This window comes from Episyrphus balteatus, chromosome X, assembly GCF_945859705.1.
Source record: "Episyrphus balteatus chromosome X, idEpiBalt1.1, whole genome shotgun sequence".
In the NCBI taxonomy this organism is placed as follows: Eukaryota; Metazoa; Arthropoda; class Insecta; order Diptera; family Syrphidae; genus Episyrphus; species Episyrphus balteatus.
The window spans coordinates 7551309-7575873 of NC_079138.1; the positions used below are offsets into that span (position 1 = coordinate 7551309).

The 24565-nt window shown below is 30.3% G+C and overlaps 2 protein-coding genes across 2 annotated transcripts in view; both read left to right on the plus strand.

The window, feature by feature from the left end:
- Window positions 1-15475: 15475 nt before the first annotated feature.
- LOC129920707 (uncharacterized) lies at window positions 15476-21948 on the plus strand. Its single transcript, XM_056002246.1, has 6 exons — window positions 15476-15561; window positions 19265-19417; window positions 19486-19813; window positions 20382-20565; window positions 20639-21271; window positions 21660-21948. Exons 2-6 carry the CDS (start codon window positions 19291-19293, stop codon window positions 21936-21938), a joined length of 1551 nt encoding a protein of 516 aa, XP_055858221.1. The 5' UTR covers window positions 15476-15561; window positions 19265-19290; the 3' UTR covers window positions 21939-21948.
- A 2364-nt stretch (window positions 21949-24312) lies between these two features.
- LOC129920688 (uncharacterized) overlaps window positions 24313-24565 on the plus strand; it is a 4873-nt gene continuing 4620 nt past the window's right edge. The window contains exon 1 of the mRNA XM_056002171.1: window positions 24313-24423. Within this exon, the coding sequence (XP_055858146.1) occupies window positions 24397-24423 (27 nt within the window). The 5' untranslated portion in view covers window positions 24313-24396. The remainder of the gene's footprint in view (window positions 24424-24565) is intronic.

The window sequence follows — 24565 nt, forward strand, 5'->3', positions numbered from 1 at the left end:
AAAACTTCATTTCTAAAACAAACTAACTTTATTGTAAGAGTTCGTCATGACCTTGCCTTTCACCAAAGTTGAACAAACACGACCTTGGTTTGACAAATATTGTATCGAAATTGTTCTTTTAATTTTTAAATAAATTATGTTCTAAAATTTTATTATAAATAATTAAAAATGTTTTCTATACGTTTTGATTTTTACTTGCATTAAATTCACATTTGGCTTAAAGTTAGGCATAGAAATAATGCTTAAAATCAAGCTTAAATCCTTAAAAAGTACATTTTTTAATTAAAAATAAAAATTTAAACATAAGTTTAAAACAAAAGCCATTTAGATAATCTTTATATAATAAATATCTATCCAACGACTTTCATTTTAATTTTAAAATTACGTAATTACATAATGTTACGAAAAATATTTATTGAGTTTCAGATTTATTATCTTAGCCATACTAAAGTTAAGCTAAATTTATAACACTAGTATCTCATATCGAGAAGAATTTTTTTTAATAAATTTAATTATTATAAAAATTTATTATTTTCTGTTTTGTTTGTTTGTGTTTTTTTTTTTTTTCTTTGACTTGATGATGTCTAATAAATCGGCCATATCAATCAATCAAATAAAAAGGTCATATTTATTTTAAATTATTTGCCAATATATTTCGAGGTATGTTACAGCAAAATATATAATTTTATAATAGCCCTGAAGAAGATGATAAATGGCGTTTTTATTTGAATATTTAAGGAAGCAATACAACATTAAAATATTAAGACAAAATCTACTATAGATTATTTGAAAGCTTAGAAAGGATTTCTAAAAATAAAATATAAATAGGGTAGAAAAGGGTTAAATAACATGGTAACAAAAATTATCTTCTAAACGGTAAGTTGTAGAAAGTTGTAAGTGACTTTTTTATGAGTTATTTAAAAACTGGAGCTGCTTTTGATGCATCACTCGATGGATTTGGAGTAAAAGTTTGAAATGGATTTTTTTTTAGGTAAGACCTTGATTTTTTCTCGAAAATCCTAAAAAAGTAGATTTGTATGTTTTTTTTACATAAATGGATAGGCCTATTCATTATGAGCTCATATCTGTTAACCAAATCTTGTTTCGAGATCTTGATCTTGATCCGAAAATATCTTGGTTTGATTTCCAATTTCATTCTTTTTTTTCGGTATTTCCATTTACTACACACCATAGGTACATAATTTCACCCCAAACAAAAAAGCATCGATTAATCACAAACAGAAACATAAATTTCAGTATATACCAAAAACCGGAACCTCTGGTATACATCAATTAATCACAGACACAAACCCAAGCTTGGTAAATTCCATTGTATGAAATACCGGGAATATTACCTATGGTGTGTCGTGTGTGTGCAAGGGTTTTTTGGATTGTTTCACTTTCCCGGTTTGGTTCACCTAAGGACCAGATTACACTTGTTTTTTTGGTCTTTTTGTAAAGGTTTAACTACACTCTACTGAGAAAGTGAAAAAGTACAACAGTTCAAATTTTCTAATGTTCAAGTGTGACGGAAAAAGTTTTTCAAATTAAATGAAAAATTACTAGACTAAGCACCACACACAATGGATTAGTTGTGGATCAAGTTTGTTTCAAGCATGAACAGGGCCGGATTTAAAGCTGAGGGGCCCCGGGGCTGCAAAAAAGTGGGGGCGCCCATCTCAGCTAATTTATTTCCAAAATAAAATAAAGATTATTTTGGATTGTTTTAAATTTATAAGGAATAGAAGATCTTTTATCAAAAAACTCTTTATTCGCCTATCAGTTTTTATGGATATTTTGTGATGGCATCCACCCAATTGATCTACTTCAACTAATTTTTGGCATTTTTACCTTTTGACGATATCAAACTCACTTGACGTTGCAATTTTCAACATCCCAAAGGGATAATATTTTGTTTTATTTCGGCATAGAGTTTCTTTAAACATGGAATTGTGCTGGGATGCTTTTCCAATCATTTCTTTGGAAACAGAATTAATATAAAATGACGAAATTCAAAATTGTTTATATTAAGCGTTTAGGTCAGGGTTCAGGGATCCAACAAAAATCTTTTTCCTTTACTTTTTATGAGCTTATTTTTATAAAGCCGCAAATTCATGGGGTTAGGTACTTTGGGCAGATTTAATTGCTAATTTGTTTCACACAGAAGGAGACAAGGTATTTCGTAATATTTAACTCTTCAAATTTAAATTGTATCGACTCAGTAAGAAACTTGTTGCAAGAAAAGTCTATCAGCGGCTTAGAAATAACATAGTAATACAAAGGGGTTAAGTAAAAAAAATCGATTTTCGGATTTTTATTGGACTTCAGTCAGTTTTTTTTTTTCTCTTTCGTTTGGTCCTATCACCATAGCTCTAGCGTATCTCCTTCCGTTAGAAATGATTCCGTACAAAGGGTTTAAGTCAAAAAAATTTTAAATTGTATGGTACTAAAGGCGTAAGTTGACTTAACTCCTTTGTTTTTGCATTCATTTTTAATTTTTAAATACAAAAATTGATCCTAAAGCGTTAAGTCAAGAGAAAGAAAAAAAACGAAAAGCGATTTTTCTACAGGATTATATTATTTTAAAAAGAATTTTCACATGTGGTAATTAATCAAATTAATATTTTCAACTTTCTTTTATAAATTAAACCTTGTTATCAACGTAAACAAAGATTTTTCTTGACTTAACATCTTTGGACCAAGTTTATTTTTAAAGACTAAATGGCTCTAAAGTATTAAGGGGTAATTTCATGAAAAAGTGGACACGAATTTTGAACAAATTATGCAGTCTTTTTTACTTTTTTTATTAGCAAATTTCTATTTACAAACGTCAACTCTTTTTGCAAGTTGCAAGAAGAGATTCTTTGTTGTATTCCCTTATGGATAGACATCAAATTCAGGGAGTTTAAATAATCTTAAAGCATTTTTTTAGCATAAGCTTGCCAACAACAGAATTTCAGATGAAAATGACGGAAAAACAAGGAAACTAAAAACATGATGAGTCTAATAGTGACGATGACATAACCCCCTCGTTATTGGTAAAATAAATTAACATTTAAGCAAGCTTCGTTACACAATATTCGATTTAAAAAAAAATTGAGTGAAAATGCATCTTTTCTTTACATTTACAACTACAAATCACAGGTAACATGAGTTACCAAAATAATGTAACGTGAGTTACCTAAATATTTTAAAAATTTTCCTCGAAATATTGAAAAAATGTTTCGTTTTGTCACTTATATTAAAAGCTTGTAATTTTTTATGTATGGAATCTTCATTAAAAACAAATAAAGATTCTTAATTTCACATAAAAACTTCATACTGTCGGACTCTTAAAATTCGTGTCCGATTTTTGTAACGTGAGTTACCATCAAACTTTTATTTTTCCCAAGCAAATGTTAAAAATAAAGTAAATTTTTTTAGTTAATTATGAAAGTAATAGTTATGCTCTATTCATGGATAGTAATTTCGTATCAATTTACATTAAAATTGACAAAAAAAAATTATTTATGTGTTGGAAATTTTTGTGAATGTAACGTGAGTTACCATGGAATTGCCATAAGTCACCACAAGTTTTTTTTTAAAACGGTCATTTTCTGGTCAACAGCATATGGATATCAAAATTGATGTTATAAATAATGTTTCTTCATCATTACTTTTTAAAAATAATAATATTCAGATTTATAAACAAAAATTGAAACTTCAATTTCATTTTCCTCAAAACTACATTATCTGACTTAACACCTTTGTACCCGGCGGCGCCAAAGATATGTGTTCCTTATTAGTTTAAATAAAATTAAATTTATGCACTTGAAATTTTTGGATATTATATGCTTTACCTTATTCTTAGAAGAGATAAATTACAAATCTCATTTTGACTGGATATCTTACATATTTCGAATAACATTGTGACAAAGTTTGGCTTTCAGTTAAAAACGGGAATTTCTGAAATAGGTATTAAGATAGTTTTTTGAATTGCTAATACTTTCAGAAAAAACTCTCATACTAGCTTTTTTCTTAATGTAGGTACGTTGAGGTGAGCTTTCTAAGAAGATTTGAAATTTTTGGATTGGAAATACATACATATAATTTTCGTAATATGAAATTTATACTATTTGCTTTGTTTTGAAATCTTGGTTTTCGGTATTGATTGAAAATTACAATATGTTAAAGAAAATTTGTTTTTTTTTTTCGTGGACTTTTAACTAAAATTTTGCGTATTATAAAAGTGTACCACATCATCTGACTGATGAGCCCAACTGTTGTTCCTAAGCGAAACGCATTATTTTGAAGTACAAACCAATAAAATTGAATTTGGTGGTAAAATTCACTAAAGGTATTGTTTCTTGCCTTAGAAGGAGGAATTTTACTTTTTTTTTTCTCATAGTTTTACATTAAACAAATTTTTATGAAAAAAAATTAAAACTTTGAGCAACCCAGTCATACATTTTATTTTTCATGATTACAATAGCTGCGTTCTATTGGGAATAATTATTATCTACTGCTTGGTACTTAAAGCAGCTTTGAACTACTTTTTCAATACAGCAAAAGTAGTTCTAAGTAGTTCGAAGTACTAAGCAGTAGATAAATGTTCCCAAAGGAATGCAACTAAATGATGCAGGTTCTTTGTTTTTTTTTTTTTTTTGTGGGGGCCCCTATTTTGTGGGGTAACCCCAGCTTTACAACCTATTTCAAAAGACAAAAGTTGCCGAACCAGAGATTAAATATTTATTTCACTGGCCCTAAGCTTTCTGCACCATTTTTGAATGTTTTATATTCCGGGAAACCATCAAAAAATAAAAAAACCTTTTAGGCATTGTTAAAACATTTACCTTAGTCGAAATTTTACTGCGTTTCAAAGCAGATAAATCTTAACCCATTATTCACCACGCAAATCTCGCAAAATTAAACCAAGATGAAAAATTTTAACGCAAATTCACACACCAAAAAATCGAAATTTAAGAATTTTTTGGAACGGGAATGAAAGATGCCCAGTTCATGAACATGTATTGAAAAAATCCAATGGAGGCTGAAGGTTTTCTCTTAAATGTTTAGGTAAAACGAATCGAATCAAGAAAAAAACTTAAGCGGTGGCTACACAGTGTTGAGCCCAATCACGTTCCAATTACACGGCGGTGATTGAAAAATCACCGTGTAGCCCGGCACTTACACGTGCACAAAAGATAAAATAAGACGGCATGAGATAATTTGCGTAGCGAAAAAAATTGTGCTATTGTGGAATGGATTGGTGTTCTGATTTTGGACACCTGTTTGCTCAGTGGAAACGTAGAAGATAAAAGTAGCTGCTCGACGGATTAAATATTTGTACAACTGGCTTTTCGGTGGTAAAGTTTATGTTAAGCAGTGGTTCAAGGTTATATAACAAAATCCATGCTTGAACCAAAGTTGATCCACAGCTAACTCGCCGAGTTGAATTCTTGAACCAAAACTGAACCACCATTATACAACCAGTCGTTACCCAACTAACACAACAGCTTCTGTAAATTGATATCTCGCAGGTTCTACATTTTATGCACCTTGTATTGAGCTTGCTTCAGAATTTAATTGCTTAAACAAGTTCGAACTTGTTTAACAACTTCTAATAAGTGGTTTAAATACTGTTAAAGAAACTTAACCGAAGAAAGCTTGTTTTTCGGATAAGCTTGGTTAATGAATTTATAGAAGATTTACAGAAATTATCATGTTTTGTATTTTATTTTTGGTTTTGATATTGAATAATCTAATCGGACACTTTTTGCCTTTGACATTAAATAATTTAGCTCGGACATTTTTTTGTTTTGACAATTCTGCATTTTGAACTGATTAAGTTTTTGATTTCATTAATGAATATACTAGGATGGCTAGTAGATAAGAAGTTCGATTCCTGGGTGTGGTAAAAAATTATATATGTACTTTTAAAATTATTATTAATAGATACATATACCAAAAACAAATGGAATGTAATATATAATTTCAGATTAGAAGATAAAATTCATGATTTAAAATCAAATCAAAACCAATTGAAAAAGAAAAGTTTATTTTTTGTTTTTGTAGTTGTTCTTTTTTTTTTAAATTTCGATAAGACATGTATTGAAGAAGTATACAAGCTCTATCTCTAAAAGGCCTTATAAGTATATTCTTATAAAGGCTGAAACTTGTCAGACTGACAGCTGTGACTGACAGTTTTAGTTGTCACTTTTATAATTTGTATTAAATTTTTAGGAAAATATTTGAGATATGTAAAGAATTATCTTATTTGGATATAATTAATTTTATAAAAAAAGTGGTAACACTTACTATAAAGTGTTTCAACTTTTTTAAAAGGTTGACATTTGGACTTTGAATTCAATATTAAAATAAAGTTATTTTTACTAATAGTTTTCGAAAAAATGACTTAAAACAAAATTTTAAAAAATAAATTAAAATCAAAATATTTAGCACTAACTTTTTTCACTTTTTGTGACATTAAGTTTTTAAATGACTTTTTTAATTCACTGATTCTAAATTCATTAAACACTGAAAACCAAATATTTGTATGTCTCCTAGTTTTTGAAAATCTAAAATAACTAAAACTTGATTCTTTTTCATAAGATTTTTATGTTGAGTATTTACGCTGACTTTTTTGAAGTTAACGAAAGAGAAAGAAGAATATATTAAGTCCGAATAAGTGGCACCCAGGTCTCCCCCATTTTGGCCACTTATTCAAACTATAAAAATTCTAAATCAAAAATAAATAAATGAAGGTACGTCCGCAAAGCACGTGAATCAGACACATACTGCAGCGATTTTTTGCCATTGCTGATTTCTTCCTATTAATATTTTTTTTCTTATATATTACAAATTCGTCTGACTTCAATTAAAGTTGCGACCTACAAATCATAAACACTTAAAAAATTGAAAGATCAGGGAACAAAAGTAACATCGGCCGCGTTCCTTTGGAGGTGGTAGTGCACTTATGAGTAAAAATCCAGTAGGGGAGAAGGGCGTACATTTGACATTTAGTTTTTGAAGGTCTGTATTTTCGAAAACTCTTAATGTTTTCCAATGTTTTTTTTTTTTATTTGATTTATTCACTATTCAAGATTAGTAAATCTTTTTGTTTTACACCATTTCAACATTAAAAAGAAAAGTTTTCTAAAAACAAAAGTGCCTAGGGCCCAGGGCACATTTGACTTTAAAAGGGGTACGTTTGACAATGGTGGATTAAACCCCACATAGTGTGCATTATATTTTTAAAACTATCAGCGGATCTTGCTCGTGTATTGTTTGATTAGAAAAAAAAATAAATTTTTGGTTTTAAACAATCTACTAAACAATATAAAGAAAAATATAAATCAAAAAATTAATTTTCTAAAAAGACGAAGAAAAAACAAAAAACCATAAAATATTTCAAAAAATCCCTCCATTTAAATCTTATTCAAAATTAATTGATGTCGATTTATTTTTAAATAATTTATTTAATATATATTTCCCCTAAATCAAAGGTGCCCCAAAGGGGCCTCATAACTGTTTTGCTTTTTTTTTTTTCAATAACTAATAAGTACTATTTTTTTACAAAGCTGGTTTTAATTTACTAAACTTTAAGCATAGTGCTATCAAAATATTGATTCACCATTAAAAAAACTTTTTTTTTAGGTTCAAAAATCGCTTACATACCTGTGGTCAAAAATTAGATCAGAAATACAGAAAACACGTGGTACTCCGCGAAAAGTTAATGAAAGACTGCGAAATTTCACTAAATGTCTTTAAATCAAACTAATCTTCTTTCATCATCCAAACTATTCTTTATTAAGGGCCCGATCATACCGAAAAATGCAAAGTCAAATGTGCCCCGTTGTCAAATGTACCCCCGCTTACCCTACTACCAACCAGCAACCACACAATCTATCTACTCGAAGGTCCATGTGTTATTTGTAGTAATAAATCTACTAATTATCTTTTCATGAATAGTCTACCATCCAATGGAACAGGGCTATCAATGTTTTGTTTATAGAAAATACAATTACAGTTACCCCGACTACAGCTGTAGCAAATCGTTAATTAGATGAGGGTTTTTTTTTAGTAACGAGTAACGAAACGTTACTTTCTGAACATTGTCGTTACTCGCATTTCATATTTGGGACTGAAACATAAGAGAAACGAAACTCCAATTCAAATACCAAATCCAATATACAGGGTGTCCCAAAAGTAATGGATCAAACGAAATTTGCTGATAGGAGAACTTAAGGGCTCTCAGAATTTGGTAACTTGTTCATCCCAAATCCTTACGGTTTTCGATTTAATGCAATTCTTGTGAAATTTCGAAAAATCCCTACTTTGCAACAGTATTTTGCTTCCTGCGCCCATTATTGATTTTTATTTTTTTAAATTCTTTTACAAAAACATTGGCAAATAATTAGGAACAATTAATTAATCAAAATGTTTTTTATCCCATACGCCATTTCGCTGCAAATAAGCTAACAGTTTCAAGTTTTATAAAAAATCAATTTCTAACTTTTATTTGAGAGCAACACCGCAAAAAAAATTTGTACGGTGTGAGAATGGTTTATTATTTTAAAAAGTTGCCCTGTTATTCTAGTTTTCAAAAATGTATAAAAGTTCGCAAAGTTGCAGTTAGATCGCAATATATTACAATTTGAATTCAACAAAACAGAGTTTTTCAGAGCAAAAATACAAACAAAAATAGAGGCTTTTGTTCAAAGAAAAATAAACAAACAGTTCGAGAAAATGTGTTTATTTTTGGTTGTTTTTTGTTCTGAAAAACCCTGTTTTGTTGAATTCAAATTGTAATATTATGCGATCTAACTGCAACTTTGCAACCTATATTACAAATATGAAATTTTTTTTCAAAAAACCATCCCCGGAACTTGCTATGACGATTCTTATTTTCAAACAATAAAGTGCTTTTTCAACCAAAACTTTTTTCAGGGAAGTTTGATCGTCTTGGTGTTCCATGAGATGCAGCAACGAAAAATACCCTGATATCATGTGCCATAAGCTAAGGTTTATTTGTAAATGATGCTGTTAGCTTGTTTTTGGTTGAACATGATAGACAAAGGACCCACTGAAATTAAGAGGATGTGGCTGATAACATAAAATTATTGGTATCTTGGGTGGTTCTTTGATTTGATAACAATAAAATTATTTAATTAATTAATTGAGGCACTGCTAAGAAGAGTTTTCAAACATAATTTCATCCAAAGCATTTTTAAATAACCCGCGATAGCATGCCAAAATTCTTCTACACCATGAATTTCAAAAAATGTTTCAAGAACCTTGTCCGCAGATCCAGCCTCAAGCATTTTATATTTCTCAATTATTTTCTCGGAATTCAATTCGACTAAATGCTGGAAATCAGAAACCAGATCTAAGTTCCTAATTGAAGCCAACTGTTCTATCTTTTATAATTCTTTTATAATTCTCCATAATTTGTCATCTTTTAAAACAAAAAGTTTAGCAATAAATAAAAAGGGGCCATTTTGCTTATTTTTAAATCGGCAACACTGATTTAAACTACAACCATTGGAAATAGTTAAAGATTATACTAATCTCGGCATCACACTTACTCATAATTTAAACATGGAAAAACACATAAACAGTAAATTAAAAAAGGCCAAAGCTGCTATAGCAGTTTACTGGAAAAGAGTTTTTAACAACAATTGCATACTTCATCAAGCTAAATACAAAGTTTTTTTAAGGAACTGCTAGAGCCGTTATTTTTGGGTTACAAAAAGATGAGGCAGTAGAATCCTTGCTGAGGTACTACGTTAAGAAAATGTTTAAACTACCTAGCACAGTGCCAAATTATATGTTCAATCTAAAGACTGGCCTGTCTGAGCTCTTCATGACAACCCTCAAACTACAAATTGATTATCTACTAAGAGTTGTAGAAATGGATGATAATCGGCTCCCAAAAAAGACTGCTATTCAAGTCATCAGAAACAACTCAATTTGGTTTGCGAAATGGCACAATCTAGGTAAAGAGTGTGGATATGAGCTTTCTCTAGACCTTGTGAACCTCAATTCTTGGAAGCCCCAACTTTATCAACTGATACAGAAAGTGGATGACGCAAAAAGGCAAAATTTTATAGAACAGGCACAAAATTCCTCAGCTAGAGTCATGTATGGAGCATTAAACCACAACCATTGCGAGAAAAACTACTTTAGCAGCTCACTCATCGGAAGTGAAATATCTACAATTTTTAAAGCTAGGGGTGAACTGCTATGTCTTAATTATCGTCCACATAGAGCTGATGTGGAACAACTATGCAGCTTGTGCAACATAAGAGAGCGTGAAGATATCAGCCACCTCCTAGGAAGTTGTCCTATACTTACGGTGACCATATTTCTGGAAGCGAAACCCGGGACAGATAAAAAATTCGTTGGATGGTTTTGAAAATATTGATTTTTCAAAAAAAATTAAATTTTTTTAAATGAGTTTTCATAATTTTTCCTTATTTTGATATCAAGATTTCCTAAACGATTTTATGGGATCTTTTACGAAATCAGAAATCAAGAAAATGGTTTTATAATTTTTTTATAACTTGTCCTTGTTTGCTCAACATTAAATGTTCAAATCTTGTGATATTTATATAAATTTGTCTTAGAAAAATAAAATACTCAGACAGACGGCACTGGACTCAAAATAGTTTTTGAAAATAAAGCATTTTAATAATAAATAAATAAAAAGTGGCCAAAATGGGAGACCTGGCTGTCATTTATTCGGACTCCATATATTCTTCTTTCGTTAACTTCAAAAAAAAAAAAAAAAAAAAAAAATCAGCGTAAATACTCAACATAAAAATCCTTTGAAAAAGAATCAAGTTATAGTTATTTTCGATTTTCTTAAAAACTAGGTGAGATAAAAATATTTGGTTTTCAGTGCTTGATTAATTGAGAATCAGTGTTTTAAAAAAAACTCATTTTAAAACTTAATGTCAGAAAAAGTGAAAAAAAAGTTAGTAGTAAATATTTTGTTTTTAATTTATTTTATAACATTTTTTTTGTTTAAAATTCATTTCTTTCGAAAACTATTAGTAGAAATAACTTCATTTTAGTATTGAATTAAAAGTCAAATGTCAAGCTTTTAAAAAAGGTGAAACACTTTATAGTAAGTGTTGCCACTTTTTTTTAATAATTTTGTTTCATTTTGAGTACTTTTTTATAAAATATAAAATGCTCAAAAACACCACTTTTGCGCTCGATTTCGACTTTACCGCCATATAATAAAATAAAGTACTCTCCAAGACATTTTGCTTGACGTACGTTTCATCACTGTTGAGCAATGTTTAAAATGGGCCCAAAGTCCATACAAAAGTTCCCATGGTCCTTTCAACAAAACAATTATTTATTGATACAAATGGAATCACTTTAAAAAAATTTTTTTTTAATATTTCTCACAATCAGTTGCATAAATCACAACATGTTTGTGTGTCGTTTTCTAATGGCACTGAATTCGAGACGAGAACTTTTCTTTTCAATTTCTCACACACCACCGCCACCTGCACAGCAACTTTAATTGGTGAAGTGGATCAATTGTAATTATAGTATGTTCATATATACATGATACAAACTACCTTCTCACGCGGTGGTGCTCAGAGTGCCCTTATATTGTATATCCAATGATAAGAGTGGTATCTCTGGTCTATGTATGTAGTCACGACTCTTGACGCGATAAAATGCGTCATGCATGAGTGACAGTGCCTTTTCCACTGTTTTATGTCCAAATTCATCTAAAGGACGAAAAGGACGGTGTCCTTTTCCTGCGAGTAGGTGGTATATTAGATAGAGCGCACCTGCTGCGACGCAGCAATCAAGGTTTCAATTGAAAAAATAGTTATAAATGCAAGCATGTGGTTGGTGAATGTGGAATTCATGACAAAGAGAAAACTAGAAGAGAATTTAAGTAATCAAGAATAGGGTATATAAGGATAGTTTTTTTTTTTTTATAAACTGAAAATTCAAATTCATTGCAAGGACAGACAGTTAAAAAATTGTAAATAAAAAAGTTCCCAATTCGACATTTGCAAGAAGAGGTTGATTTTTGTCATATCTTAATTTTTTAAACTTTAATAGATATGACAAAAGTGATTGCTACAGGGTGATTCTACGTTTCGAGTGCTACATATGTTTCTGTTTCTGATTTTTTTTTGAGAAAAAATCAGACAAAGTTATATATTTTTTATGATCACAAAATAAAATAGATATTATTGTATTTTAGAACCTTATGTACCTACTATGGGAAAACTGGTCAACGTTTTTTTTAAAGAAAGTAATTAATTTATAATTTTTCCATTAAATTTCAATTAATAACGGTTGACACCGGTTTGACTTTATAGCATAAAAACTATTACTATAAACGAAAAAAAAAAACTATACCACCAAAAGACAACGAAGCAAGGAATTATTTTATAATTTGCATTTACAAAATCAACAATAACAATTTGGTGTATTTTCTTGATTAAATTAATCTCATAGAGAACTTTCTAGCTCGATCTGCAAACTCTAAAAAAAACTAAATTTTCTAACTTTTTTGGTAGGCACGCCGTTTTTAAGAAAACGTGGCGTCGTTCAACACATTAAAAATAAATTGCACGACTGGGGTCGCACGTACTTGCTCTTATGCTTAAAGTAACTATAATGTTAAAGCTTTTTATTCAAGAAATTTAAAATTTGATATTTTGAAGAAATTTCATAAGTAGTATAAAAAAATTAAATCTGTTTTTATAATTAATTAAACTCCATTTTAAATTATCTTAAAAAAATGGGTTTTTTGAAAATTTTCTAAATTCTTAATATTATCTTTACTTACACACGTTTGTATAAAAATTTTCATTTAAATAGGGTTAATGTTGTACGAGATATTCAGAAACGAAAAAAACCGTTCTATGACAGGTACCATTAATAACTGTACAAAAAATATTTTTTTTATTTTAAAAGTTGGCTCTTATGTGTAGTACTACACACAAAAATTAACTTTTCTATTTCCGTTATATGGCAAGTACCTTTAGTTTTGGTCATAAAAAAAAATTTCAATTTCCCCTCTAGGGAATCACCAAAAACTGCTAACTACCAAGTTTGAAGAAAATCACTTCACTCGTTTAGGCTGCAGCTCCAGATAGAGACAGACACACAGACAGACAGAATTGCCGGACCCACTTTTTTGGCATTCTCCATCATCGTAATGTCATGTAAAATTGTTATCTCGAGTTCGATTTTTTTACGAATTCTAAACTTGCCCTATAGTACCTATATCGCAAGTAAAAAATCGATAAAATTTATCAACCCGTTTTCAAAAAAATTGACAAATTTAAACAAATTTTTTTAAATATATTTTTTAAAATCCAAAAATGTGTTTTTTAATACTTTTATTACGAAAAATATTTTTTAACTACAAAAGTTGTCTCTAATGTGTAATACTAAACAAAAAAAATTTAATCTTAATCGTTAGAGCCGTTTTCGAAGAAACAGGTACCGTTAGTTTTGGTTGCAAGAAAAAATTTTAATTTTTCCCCTAATGAATAGTCCAAAACTGTTTACTACCAAGTTTGAAGAAAATCGCTCCAGTAGTTTACGCTGTAATTCGAGATACGTACAGACTACAGACGGATAGACAAGCGGCCGTTTGTTTACGTTTCCAAACCCTTTTTTATTTTTTTTGCAGAATTTTCTATATTTGTTTGAAAAGTACCTATACTTTTAAACTTTTTAAATTGAATTTTATTCATAAAGTCCACAAAACAAAAATTATGAATTTATTTTCATTATTTTGGTTTTTGTTTTCTTTCTTCTTATACCATACTATTGTACAAGTTTTTTCTCAAAATACTATGATCGGCCCCGAAAATGTTGGCCAACTTATATTTGCGAGTCGAAAATTTAAAAATTCAGATCTAATAAAATACTGAGCAGCAAATCTAGGTCTATAAAATGTCTTTTTATTTTTGTTTTCTCATGAAGACGAAAAAAAACATATTGAATTTTTTAGAAACTGCTTAGTAAAAGTATATTTATCTTGAATATAAACTAAACCAAAATTGGGTATTGAATTACTTTTTTTTTATTATATTCATCATACCCTATTTTTTTTTAACCACCTGAGCAAGAAGGGTTGTTTTTGTGAAAAAAAAAAAACTAAGAACAAATGCCCTAAACTGACCACCAACCAACTTAAAAAATAAAACGGTGGTGTAAAACAGAATTCAACATACACTACCAGGACGGACTAATAAGTTAAATACGCCTTGGTGAGAACATATCAGAGGACACGATTAACTAAATTGTTAAATAGGTACTACCTAAAAAAATTAAATAGCTATACCTATATGTATTTTAAAGAAATCCAAAATTCATTATTTTTGTTCATAATTTTAAATTTAAGCTACTTTAACTTGTTTTTACAAACAATTTTCGTATTAAACTTAATAAAATTTCAATTTCGATTGAATCTAGAAAAACTTATAAAACTAATAACTACCAAGTTTAAAGAAAATCGCTCCAGTATACAACAAAATTTATAAAACTAAACATAGAAATGTTATTCCACATCACCTTATTCAATTAATTCGACTTCCAATATATTTGGCCCTCAACCAACAACTCACCCGCAGACCAACTCTGGATTACCGCATACAGTAAACCTCTAATGGGTTCCCTATCAATTGTTTCACTTGTATGTCACCTGTAAACTATGACCCCTTGGTCTTTATGTGTATATAAGTATGGAGAGCCCTGTGCTAGTGCAATTAATGTATAGTCACACTTTTCTGTCTATAAGTAGCCGTTTTTTTTTTTGTAGGGAAAATATGTACCAATGTAGTAGTACCCCTTTAGAATAACCCATACTGCACACTAGAATTGCTGAATGATTTTTGTATTAACATTTGCCGGACGGACACAATCCAATTCAATGAAAGAGTGACCGAACAAGTATAAGTCCTTTAAAAATATGTTCTCACGAGCTTAGAAAGACCCTCTATTAGAGCCAACAAAATAAAAAAAACTGCGGAGAAGAAATAAGAACAAAGAATTTGCTACATCCAACGGTTGGTTAATTAAAAGTATTCTGTCGTCAAAGTCCTTAAGATTTTATGACCTCTAATTTCAAAAAAAAAAAAACAAAAAAAAAAATCTGGAAAAAAATAGGAACTTATTTAAAAAATAATAATATTTTTGAGTGTGGAAGAAAAATAATAAAAAAAAATATCCTTTTAGTGGGCGGTGGTCAATTCATATATTCTTATTATGGTGTTAGTGTGTGTCGTCTGCGAGAACTTACAAGACCTTTAAAGTTGCTTACGTGTCAAAAGACGAATATCCTTGTCCAATAATAGTAGTAGTTCTACTTAAAACGAAGTTTTCTGCTCTCCAAGTTTAAACGAAATAAAATATTTTTAAGTGTGAAATATAAAACAGTTATTGAAAATATTAATTTAAAAAAAAAGGAGACAAAACACAAGAAAATAAAAACAATATTATAAAAGTGAATAATTTTGCTAAATGTGATTTGAAGATCTTGCCAACTTATGTAATTCTTTTTATAAAAGCTCAAAATTAGAACTAGTGAGTATCATAAAATAAAGAAAAGTTTTCGGGCGCGGGCATGGGCTTACGGGGCGTATAATTGCTTAAAAATATTTAATTAAAGAATTTAATTTAGCACATTTAACTAATTGAGTATAGAAACAAATGCGCATAAAAAAAGACAATCATATTTGTTGGAGAATCACAGAAAAGTTCGGTCGAGAAGTCTCATCTACGTGTATTTAGTATTGAAGCTGAATTTGACTTCTTTTTTCAGTATTCATTAAATGTTGCTAAGTAAACACAATAGTTATAATGGGCTAATTCATAGTTCATTATAAGCTGTAACTTTCTTGCTTTTAAGATAGATTGAGGTATATCATATTCATAGACAATTTAGACCCACTTCTTAATCATTTTTCAATGGAAAAGAGCTGCTTCTAACCTGGGTAATAATTTTAGACTCCAGTGTAAGTTAGAATCGCATTTAAAATATGAGTATAACTTTGTACATTTTTGCCAATATTTACGAGTCCAGCTTATTCTTCTTTGAAAATTATTCTTTAAAGTCGACGCAGTACCCAAATTATTAGACTATAAGTGAAACAAATATCGGTTTTGGCTAATTCAATGGCACCTCAAATTGTTGAAAATCATTTTCCCTAGCCAGCAGTCTACAGTGAAACCTTTTAGTTTTGTAGACTTTTCTGTTTAAATGGTGCTAAATATATAGCTTATTGATGTCTAAACAGTGGAACTTTGAATTTCGAAAGGAAAGGTTAGGTTGCGTTAGATCATGATGGTTGGTCCGTCCGTTGTGTTACGACAATGAACGTTCTTCCTAGTCGTTAATCCATTTCGAGCTCCTATAATAAAACGAGTGAGATTACCTTTGTCTTTATTTGCCAGATTACTACGATCATTCGTAGGACATTCATAGAGATGGTGCCGAATCGCGCCCACCTCCTCCTCATCTATCCATGCACAGCTTCTTCGGAAATCGTTAGAATATATTCCAAGGCGTGTTGGGTGCTTGCTTATTTGACTTGTATGACACATATTATGAAGCCGATTTGTGATCGTTTAGATATACATGTTAATTATTTGGAGCGCTTCAGATCAAGTACAGGGTGAAGCTTGAGAGATTTAAGCTCCCATTTATTTATTTATTTCATTCATCTATCGAGTTTCCTATTACAGATTGATTACACCGGCACACAAAAAAAAAAAAAAGTGTCATGAACCAGAAACCAGACCTATCTTTCTATATGTTTTTGGGCACGCTGAATCCGAATTTGAAATCCGTTTGGCCCCATCACCCTCCAGTTTTGAGCTGTGAGTGCATTTTGTTTGAATTTTTATGACTTTTTTGGAGTTTTTTGCATTTTTCTCAAAACTGAAGGGTGACCGGGCAAAACGGACTTGAAAATCGGATTCAGCGGTCCTAAAAACATATAGAAAGATAGGTCTGCTTCCTGGTACATGAAACTTTTTTTTTTGTGTGCCGGGTATGACAGCGACATGTCGCGACAGTGCTAGCACACAAAAAAAAAAGTTGTATGAACCAGAAACCAGACCTATCTTTCTATATGTTTTTGGGACCGCTGAATCCGAATTTCAAGTCCGTTTTGCCCGGTCACCCTCCAGTTTTGAGAAAAGTGTAAAAAAAGACCCCAAAAACTACCTTTTTTTGAGTTTTTTTGCATATTACTCAAAACTGGAGGGTGACAGGGCCAAACGGACTTGAAATTCGGATTCAGCGGGTCCAAAAACATATAGAAAGATAGGTCTGGTTTCTGGTTCATGACACTTTTTTTTTTTTGTGTGCCGGTGTTATTATCTTAACCTACTATATTTACATTTTCAATTAATGATAATTTAAATACATTTCTTTCATGACTTTTATCTAAATTAAAATTTAATTCATTAAATAATCACATACATCTTGAGAATGGTTCATTTAACCCATAATTACATCTGTGCAAAGGAATAAAAAAGAATTGTCTACTTTTCCAATATTTCTTCTTGGAACATAAATATTTAAAACACTAAGTAAATCGGGGCATTTATTATGGTAAGACAATATATCATAAATAAACATAACACAATTTACGAGTCCACCATTATTCAGAGAATTTATTTTCCATATGGCTTTTTTACATGAGAGAAGTGCCACTGTGGCCATTTTGATACTTTCTTGAATGTAAGGTTTCCAGCTTAAGCCTGGTACGCAGCTCGCGCTAAATTTTAGCTCCCATACAAATTATCGAAAAATTTTAGCAGAGCTAAAATGGATCCCATACAAATTATCGATGACTTGTATGGGAATTTTTTCTCTGCTAAAATTTAGCCCGAACAGCGTACCAGGCTTTAGCTTTTTATCTAAGACCAAACATAAATATTTTGACTAGTCAGAGAATGATACCTTTAATGGAAGGGGATTCTACATGAGGAATTTTGTATTTTCTAGAGAAGAGGAACAGATCTTATTTGTTAGCTTGTTTAAGGCATATTGGTAGTGATTTTTTAGGGCGCTGCGATGCTTTTCTAGTAAGACAATAGCAAATTCATCACACTGTAACTCCCCACCTTCAAATATCTCAACAGCAAATTTGCTACAAAGTTTTATGGGAGAAGTGGTAGTGCGCCGCGTCGCCTTAGGTAGTCCCTCTACTGACAGTTCTGCCAGCGTTGAATTAATAATCCTGCTAGTTAACATTTTGTTTGATACGAAGTAAGAAGAAAGGTAGGCCTGAAAACTCCTGATACAAGCAAATGCAAAAACACCAGAATTTAGTTGGCCTCAGAAATTACAAAAAACCAAATCGGGAGGTTTGCCGTCGATTTCTGATGTTGATCTGGAGAACCCCAAAAGCTAGAGATGAGCAAAAAACCACGACCTATGATTTTTAACCTGTAAATAACTAATCACAATCACTACCTGTGAACAGTTCATAGATAACCTGTGATTAACTTAAAAGTGAATTCAGTATTCGCTTTACGCTAAATGTGATTTGAACGACTTCGTTCTAGGATATTATTTGATTTTTCTCACACAAATCAATCATAAAAATGATCTCTTTGTTTGAAATTTACACTAGGCAAAAGTTTTTTTTGGGAAAAAAACCACAAGTTAAAAATAATTTACAATGCATTTTTGCGAGAATTCCAAGTACACAAGAACTGTTGCAAAAGTTGTTTTGGGCAGAATTGTTTTGACCAGAATTCACGCAAAAATGCATTGGAAATTATTTTTAGCCTGTGATTTTTGCCAAAACAACTTTTGCAACAGTTCTTGTGTAAACATGAATTGTTTTCACCGGAATACAAGCACGTTCGATAAATTATTAATGTTTTGGTTAACGTTTTAAAATCACGTATGGCTTGGGAAGGATCCCCCTTGAAAAATCACGTCTTGCTCCCCGTTAAAAATCACAGTTTAAAATCACAGTCAAAGATATACCTGTGATTGAAAAATCAGGACTTAGCTTATCTCTACCACAGGCCATTCACTAGTGTGAAGAAGATAAGTGGGAGAGTTATGATCCTCTCGACATCGAGATCATAACAACGCCGAGTAAAAGGAAGAAAGGGAACATTTGTTTGATTAATTATCTAAGCGACTACTGGATTAATTAGATGCATAGGATTCAGTTTATTCAAAACGGCTTTAAGAAGAAACATCAAAATCATATTTATTTTTTTGATAGATTGAAAGAATTGAATTTAATTTCATCTACAGGTAAATCAAAGATTAAAATTCAAGCTATGTCAACAGTGGAACAAAACCAAACAGAACTTCTTCAAAATAACATAAAATGTGTTTTTAATCTGTTTAATATTCCAAAGCCTTATTCAACCAATAACAACCACAATATTGTCACAGACCAAAGAAGTAAGAGTAGCAGCAAAGCCGTTTTAATTTATTAATAAGATTTCTTATTCTTCATCGAATATAAACAGGTCTAACGCCGTCCGTGCTATCAGAAAATTCAGTGGAATGTTCTCTATCAGGTCATAATATGATGAGTGATGCAGCCTCAAGTTGCAGCGAAGAGTCAGAAGAATTAACAAATTTAACATGGCTGACGGAATTGCGAAATGAGCTGTTAACATGGCCCGATTCTGTAAGGCCAATCGTTGATGACGATTGCTTAGATCGTAAAAGCACTACTAATGGAAAGGTTGCACTTAATTCCAAAATTACGGAGGAAAATAGTACCTCACCTCCTCAACAAAAGAGACCAACGCCTTCGGAACGATATAATACATTTTTGGACAAAGTTAAAAAGTGAGTGCTTGACAAAAAAAAACATAAAAAAAAAAGAAAAAAAAAAACATAAATATGTAGAAAGTTATCGCAAAAGAAATTGATTGTTCCCAATGTTAGTACCGAGATTGCTATAAAAATTACTGTTATAGAAGATATTGAACTCTTCCACTCAACTGCTCCACCCATAGATTTCAGCTGTGGATATTCACAGCTAATCATAAGACAACTCATGATGGATAGCTTATCAAATGACTATTCCACGCAAAAAACATTTCAGCAAGAGAAAAAAAAATTAAAATTCATCCTCAAAAAAAAGAATATTCAAATAAAAATGACCTCAAAAAAAATGTGTGATGAAATTTGGGTCATGATGAGTTGTCCTATGATAAATCGAGTTGATCTTTTTTTCAACGATGTATTAAGTATTTCATTCTACGGTGAGTTTTTTTCCTCCTCAGTGTAACTTCAGAATGTTTTTAAAAGCAAAATCAATTTCTTCGGTGGTAATTTCATAACTCCTAGTGTTTTTGGTTGCTTTCAAATTGTTGATACACAAACTTTCAACTTTTACATCTATTTATTTTAGAGACATAGCAGAGTACGATCTTGCAGCCGATATTTACCAAACGGATGTAGATGAGAAACCACCTTTCAACTACTCACACATCATAGGTATGGCGATGGTGGAAAATGGCCGGATGACACTTCAACAAATATGCTCTTGGATAGAATCAAAATTTGCTTTTTTTCGAGTTCGAAAACGGTGGAATGTAAGAATTTTTTTTTTCTGTTTTTCTAGAATTTTATCAACAAATTTAAACAATATTATTTTTTGTGTTTTAGAACTCAATACGACACAATCTGTCATTGCATCATTGTTTCAAAAAAATTGATCGCAGTAAATACGAAAAAGGGAAGGGCGGTTTTTGGGAGCTCGGTATTGATCCAAAAAAATGTGATCGCAAACGTATTCGAAATCGAAAATCATCGAACAAAAATCGAAACACATTAAATAATGATGGTGGAGAAGCCAAAAATCAGAAAATCACATCCAACAAAGATATTATCAACACATCATCATCAACGATACCTCCTTACATAAAAAATGGAGGACTAGAAAAAGATAATGTTGACGAATTTGTGTTGGATGAGCTCGATGTACAACAAAATATAATCATACAAAAGGAGAATGTTATGAGTTCAGAATTTTTGTCGTCCATTATGTCATCATCAAATCATCAAACAACTATTGACGATAATAGTCGAATGTGCCCTTATGATATAAACGGTTCAATCAAACTGCAAGATGTTTTTATAGCCAATGTCGATAGTAATAATTATAATAATTTATCAAACTCTCCAAATTTATGTTCCGACGCCGAGTATGAATTAGGTACAATTATTGTAAATTCAACTGCAGCTGATCTTGGTGTACCGAGCATGAATATTTGTGACATTGGACAACATCAAGTGAATGTAAGACTTAACTTTTTAGCACAGTTTTTTTTTTTAACCAGAGAAAGCCAACTCTAAAATTTAATAGAATTTTGGATTAGATTTTTAATATAAAATGCATCCATATTTATAATTTTGCTATTTTAAAGCTTTACATTAGCTGCATTTAGTATGTTATATAAAGCTTTACTGAACCAAAATTGCTTGTTGGCTTTTAAGCCAACTCTGAAATTTAATACAATTTTGGAGTAGATTTTTACTATAAATTGCATCCTGATTTATAATGCTTCTATAGAGCTTTACAGTAGCTACATTTAGTATGTTGTAAAGCTTTACTGAAGCAAAATTGTTTGTTGACTTTTAAAACCATATTAATATTGTAAAATGTATTTTCTTCTCAATTCCACAGGTATTTGCTGAAGATGAAATACCAGAACCATGTGAAAGTGTCGTTATATCATCGTATCTTGGCAATGACACAACAATTGGTAGTAATCAAACTCAACCAAATGTTATTGTGGAGCAAATGACCGAACCGTATTGTACGGTTTCAACATTATCCGAAAGTAATAGTTTTCGGCCATACATTGATGGAATTGATGAGGCATTTTTATATTTGCGTAGTATGGATAGCCGTTGCGACGATTTATTTGATAACCTTTTAGATATATCGGTTAGTGATTATTAGCAATAAATGTGACAAAACTAAATAAACATAGGAGATTAATGTGTATTTTTCTGTATATGACAAAACAAGCACTTTTAATGCGTGTGTGTGTGAGTGTGTTATTTGAAAAGTTCAATTTAAAAATAAAATATATTGTTATAGTTACGTCACATTTGAATATGTGTGTAAGATGTATATGTAGATATGAACCTTAAAATTTAAAAATGCGTACAGAATTTCTTTTGTTTTGCATTTTTTTTTTCTGGAAACATTTTAATGACAATGGCTCTTTGACAAGGGCACCATATGTTAAAATATAAATTTTTTTTAAACTTGCATACACATTTAAAAAATCACCCTTATTGCTATTAACAGATATCAATTGATAAAAATTAAATTTCAATACAATATTCGAAAATATTTTCAAAACAAGAAATGATGCTATTTTTATAAATTGAAATGAAACTCAAAAATTCTATTAAAAAGTTGAACAGATTTTAAAACACCAAATTTCAGTATTTATCTACTATTTTTTTATTTTATTTTTTTTTAATCAATTGATAGTTGACAATCGCAAGGAGTGTTTATTAAGTTAAATAAAAAGAACAACGTAGAATTGTATATTTTTGTATGTAAATATGTACCCATGTATATGTTGCAATTTTGAAGAAATGTTTAGTAAATTAAATGGCAGTTTGCACCGTTTTGCATTTTTTAAATTCCCTCAATTGATTTAAGTTTAATTAGATAAGTGATTTGAATTTGCATACCATATATCTGCTTAAAACCAAAAAAAAGTGTAACTGAAGCTAATTGTTTTGTCGTCAAAAATATAATACCAAACAATAAGCGTACATATACAATATGTATTATGTATGTGTATTTCAATTATACTTACATCCACATTCACAATATATATAAAACAAAACGCTCAATTACTCTATGAAAAATTTTTAATTAATTTTTAAGATCAAACAATATAGAGACATATATGAAAAAAAAATGCAACAATTGTTTTCATTTCCCTTTGCCCAAAATCAAACAAACTGAATCAAACAAAACGAATGTAAGGATTTTTTATAACAGAGATGAAAGCAGCAAAACGGGAGTTGGTCAAAACTCTGACTTCAAAATTCAGGTTTTCTAAATAATGCTTTTTTTAACGAATATTCTGTTTTTGAAAACTCAGCTTTTTTATTCTGTCTTGAATTCTCTTAATTCTGTTTTCTTTTTTGTGAGAAAATGGTTCTTCTGCAAAATATTAAAAAAGGATTTCGAAAATTTTTGTAGAATTTTGTAAAAAACAGAATTATGAAAAGTAGAATTTTGTTAAGGAGAATTTTGAAAGCAGCATTTTGAAAAAAGACTTTTGACCTCGGCAGAATTTCGACCCCAACCTCAGCAAAACATCAGCCCATTAAACAATGACAATTTATCACAAGGAACATTTTGTCAAGAAAACCAATTTAAAAAACTAAAAATAACAACTGCCAAAAATGTTCCCTCTCATTTTTTTTTTTTGTATGGCTTTTCCCCATGATGAGTTTTTCTATGATGATAATTATCAATATCATATTATGATATACAATTAAGAGTTTTAATATTTAAGTTATAATAATTGTATGTTTAAATAATTGTTATTTAATCTGTGTATTATTTTTAAGTTTTTGGCTTTTCTGGATTTCGGGTTTTCCAGATTTGGTCTTTCGGGACTCTAGGTTTTTTGGATTTTGGGTTTTCGGGATTTTGGATTAACGGGATTCTGGGTTTTCGGGATTCTGGATTTTCGGGATTCTGGGTTTTCGGGATTTTGGATTTTCGCGATTTCGGGTTTTCGGGTTTTCGGAATTTCGGTTTTTCGGGATTTTGACCCCAACCCTGATCTGATACCTAAATTTATTTAACACAGGCTCACACATTTAGCCCATGATACATATTTTACAAAATTAATGCAATTAAATAATATCGCTTTAGTTCCCCTTGTAAGTCATGGACAAATGTACCTACACTCCAAATTACAAGATTGATGTCAGATTTTATTTATTCAAGCATTTCATATGGAAACTATTAAAAAAAACTTTGTGAGTCAACTTAACTTAATTAGATTTGTCTGAAACATGGAGTGTATATGTTCATTTCGTTTCTCAAAAGCATTGTTTCAAAATTTTATTTGTAAACCTACGCGCCACCATCGAATGCCCCAGTCCATGGGAAATTCAAAACAACAAAAAACACATTGTTCCAACAGAGATCCCGTGTGAATTTGTGTTGCTTGCCAACACAATTGCTAGTGAATTTTAAATGGAGTAATAATAAAAAGGCGATACATTGCAAGAAGTGATCTCAAAAGTATTCGAAAACTTGTGCTAACTATACGTTGTTTTTTTAACAACAACAGTCAGTTTGTTTTGTTTTTATTTTGTATAAATATCTACATTTAAAGGTTTTATCACAAACATATTTTTAAATTTTTGTGTAGATGGATAATTTCGCTTTGAGGAAAAAGGTTCTTTTTTGTTTTGCTTCAATTGACATTAAGAGCTAACAAAAAACAAAAAAAAACTAACATCTTAATTTTAAACTTAAGTCAATAGCATCTTAAATTTTAATTCTTATAAAATACAGTTAAAGGTGCTTCTTGAATGACT

Excerpts from the sequence above, each read along its gene's own strand:
- LOC129920707 (XM_056002246.1), top strand. The coding sequence starts at position 19,291 with ATGTCAACAGTGGAACAAAACCAAACAGAACTTCTTCAAAATAACATA. Across the intron at positions 19,418-19,485 it reads TATTGTCACAGACCAAAGAA|GTCTAACGCCGTCCGTGCTA; the intron begins GTAAGAGTAGCA and ends GAATATAAACAG. Across the intron at positions 21,272-21,659 it reads TTGGACAACATCAAGTGAAT|GTATTTGCTGAAGATGAAAT; the intron begins GTAAGACTTAAC and ends TCAATTCCACAG.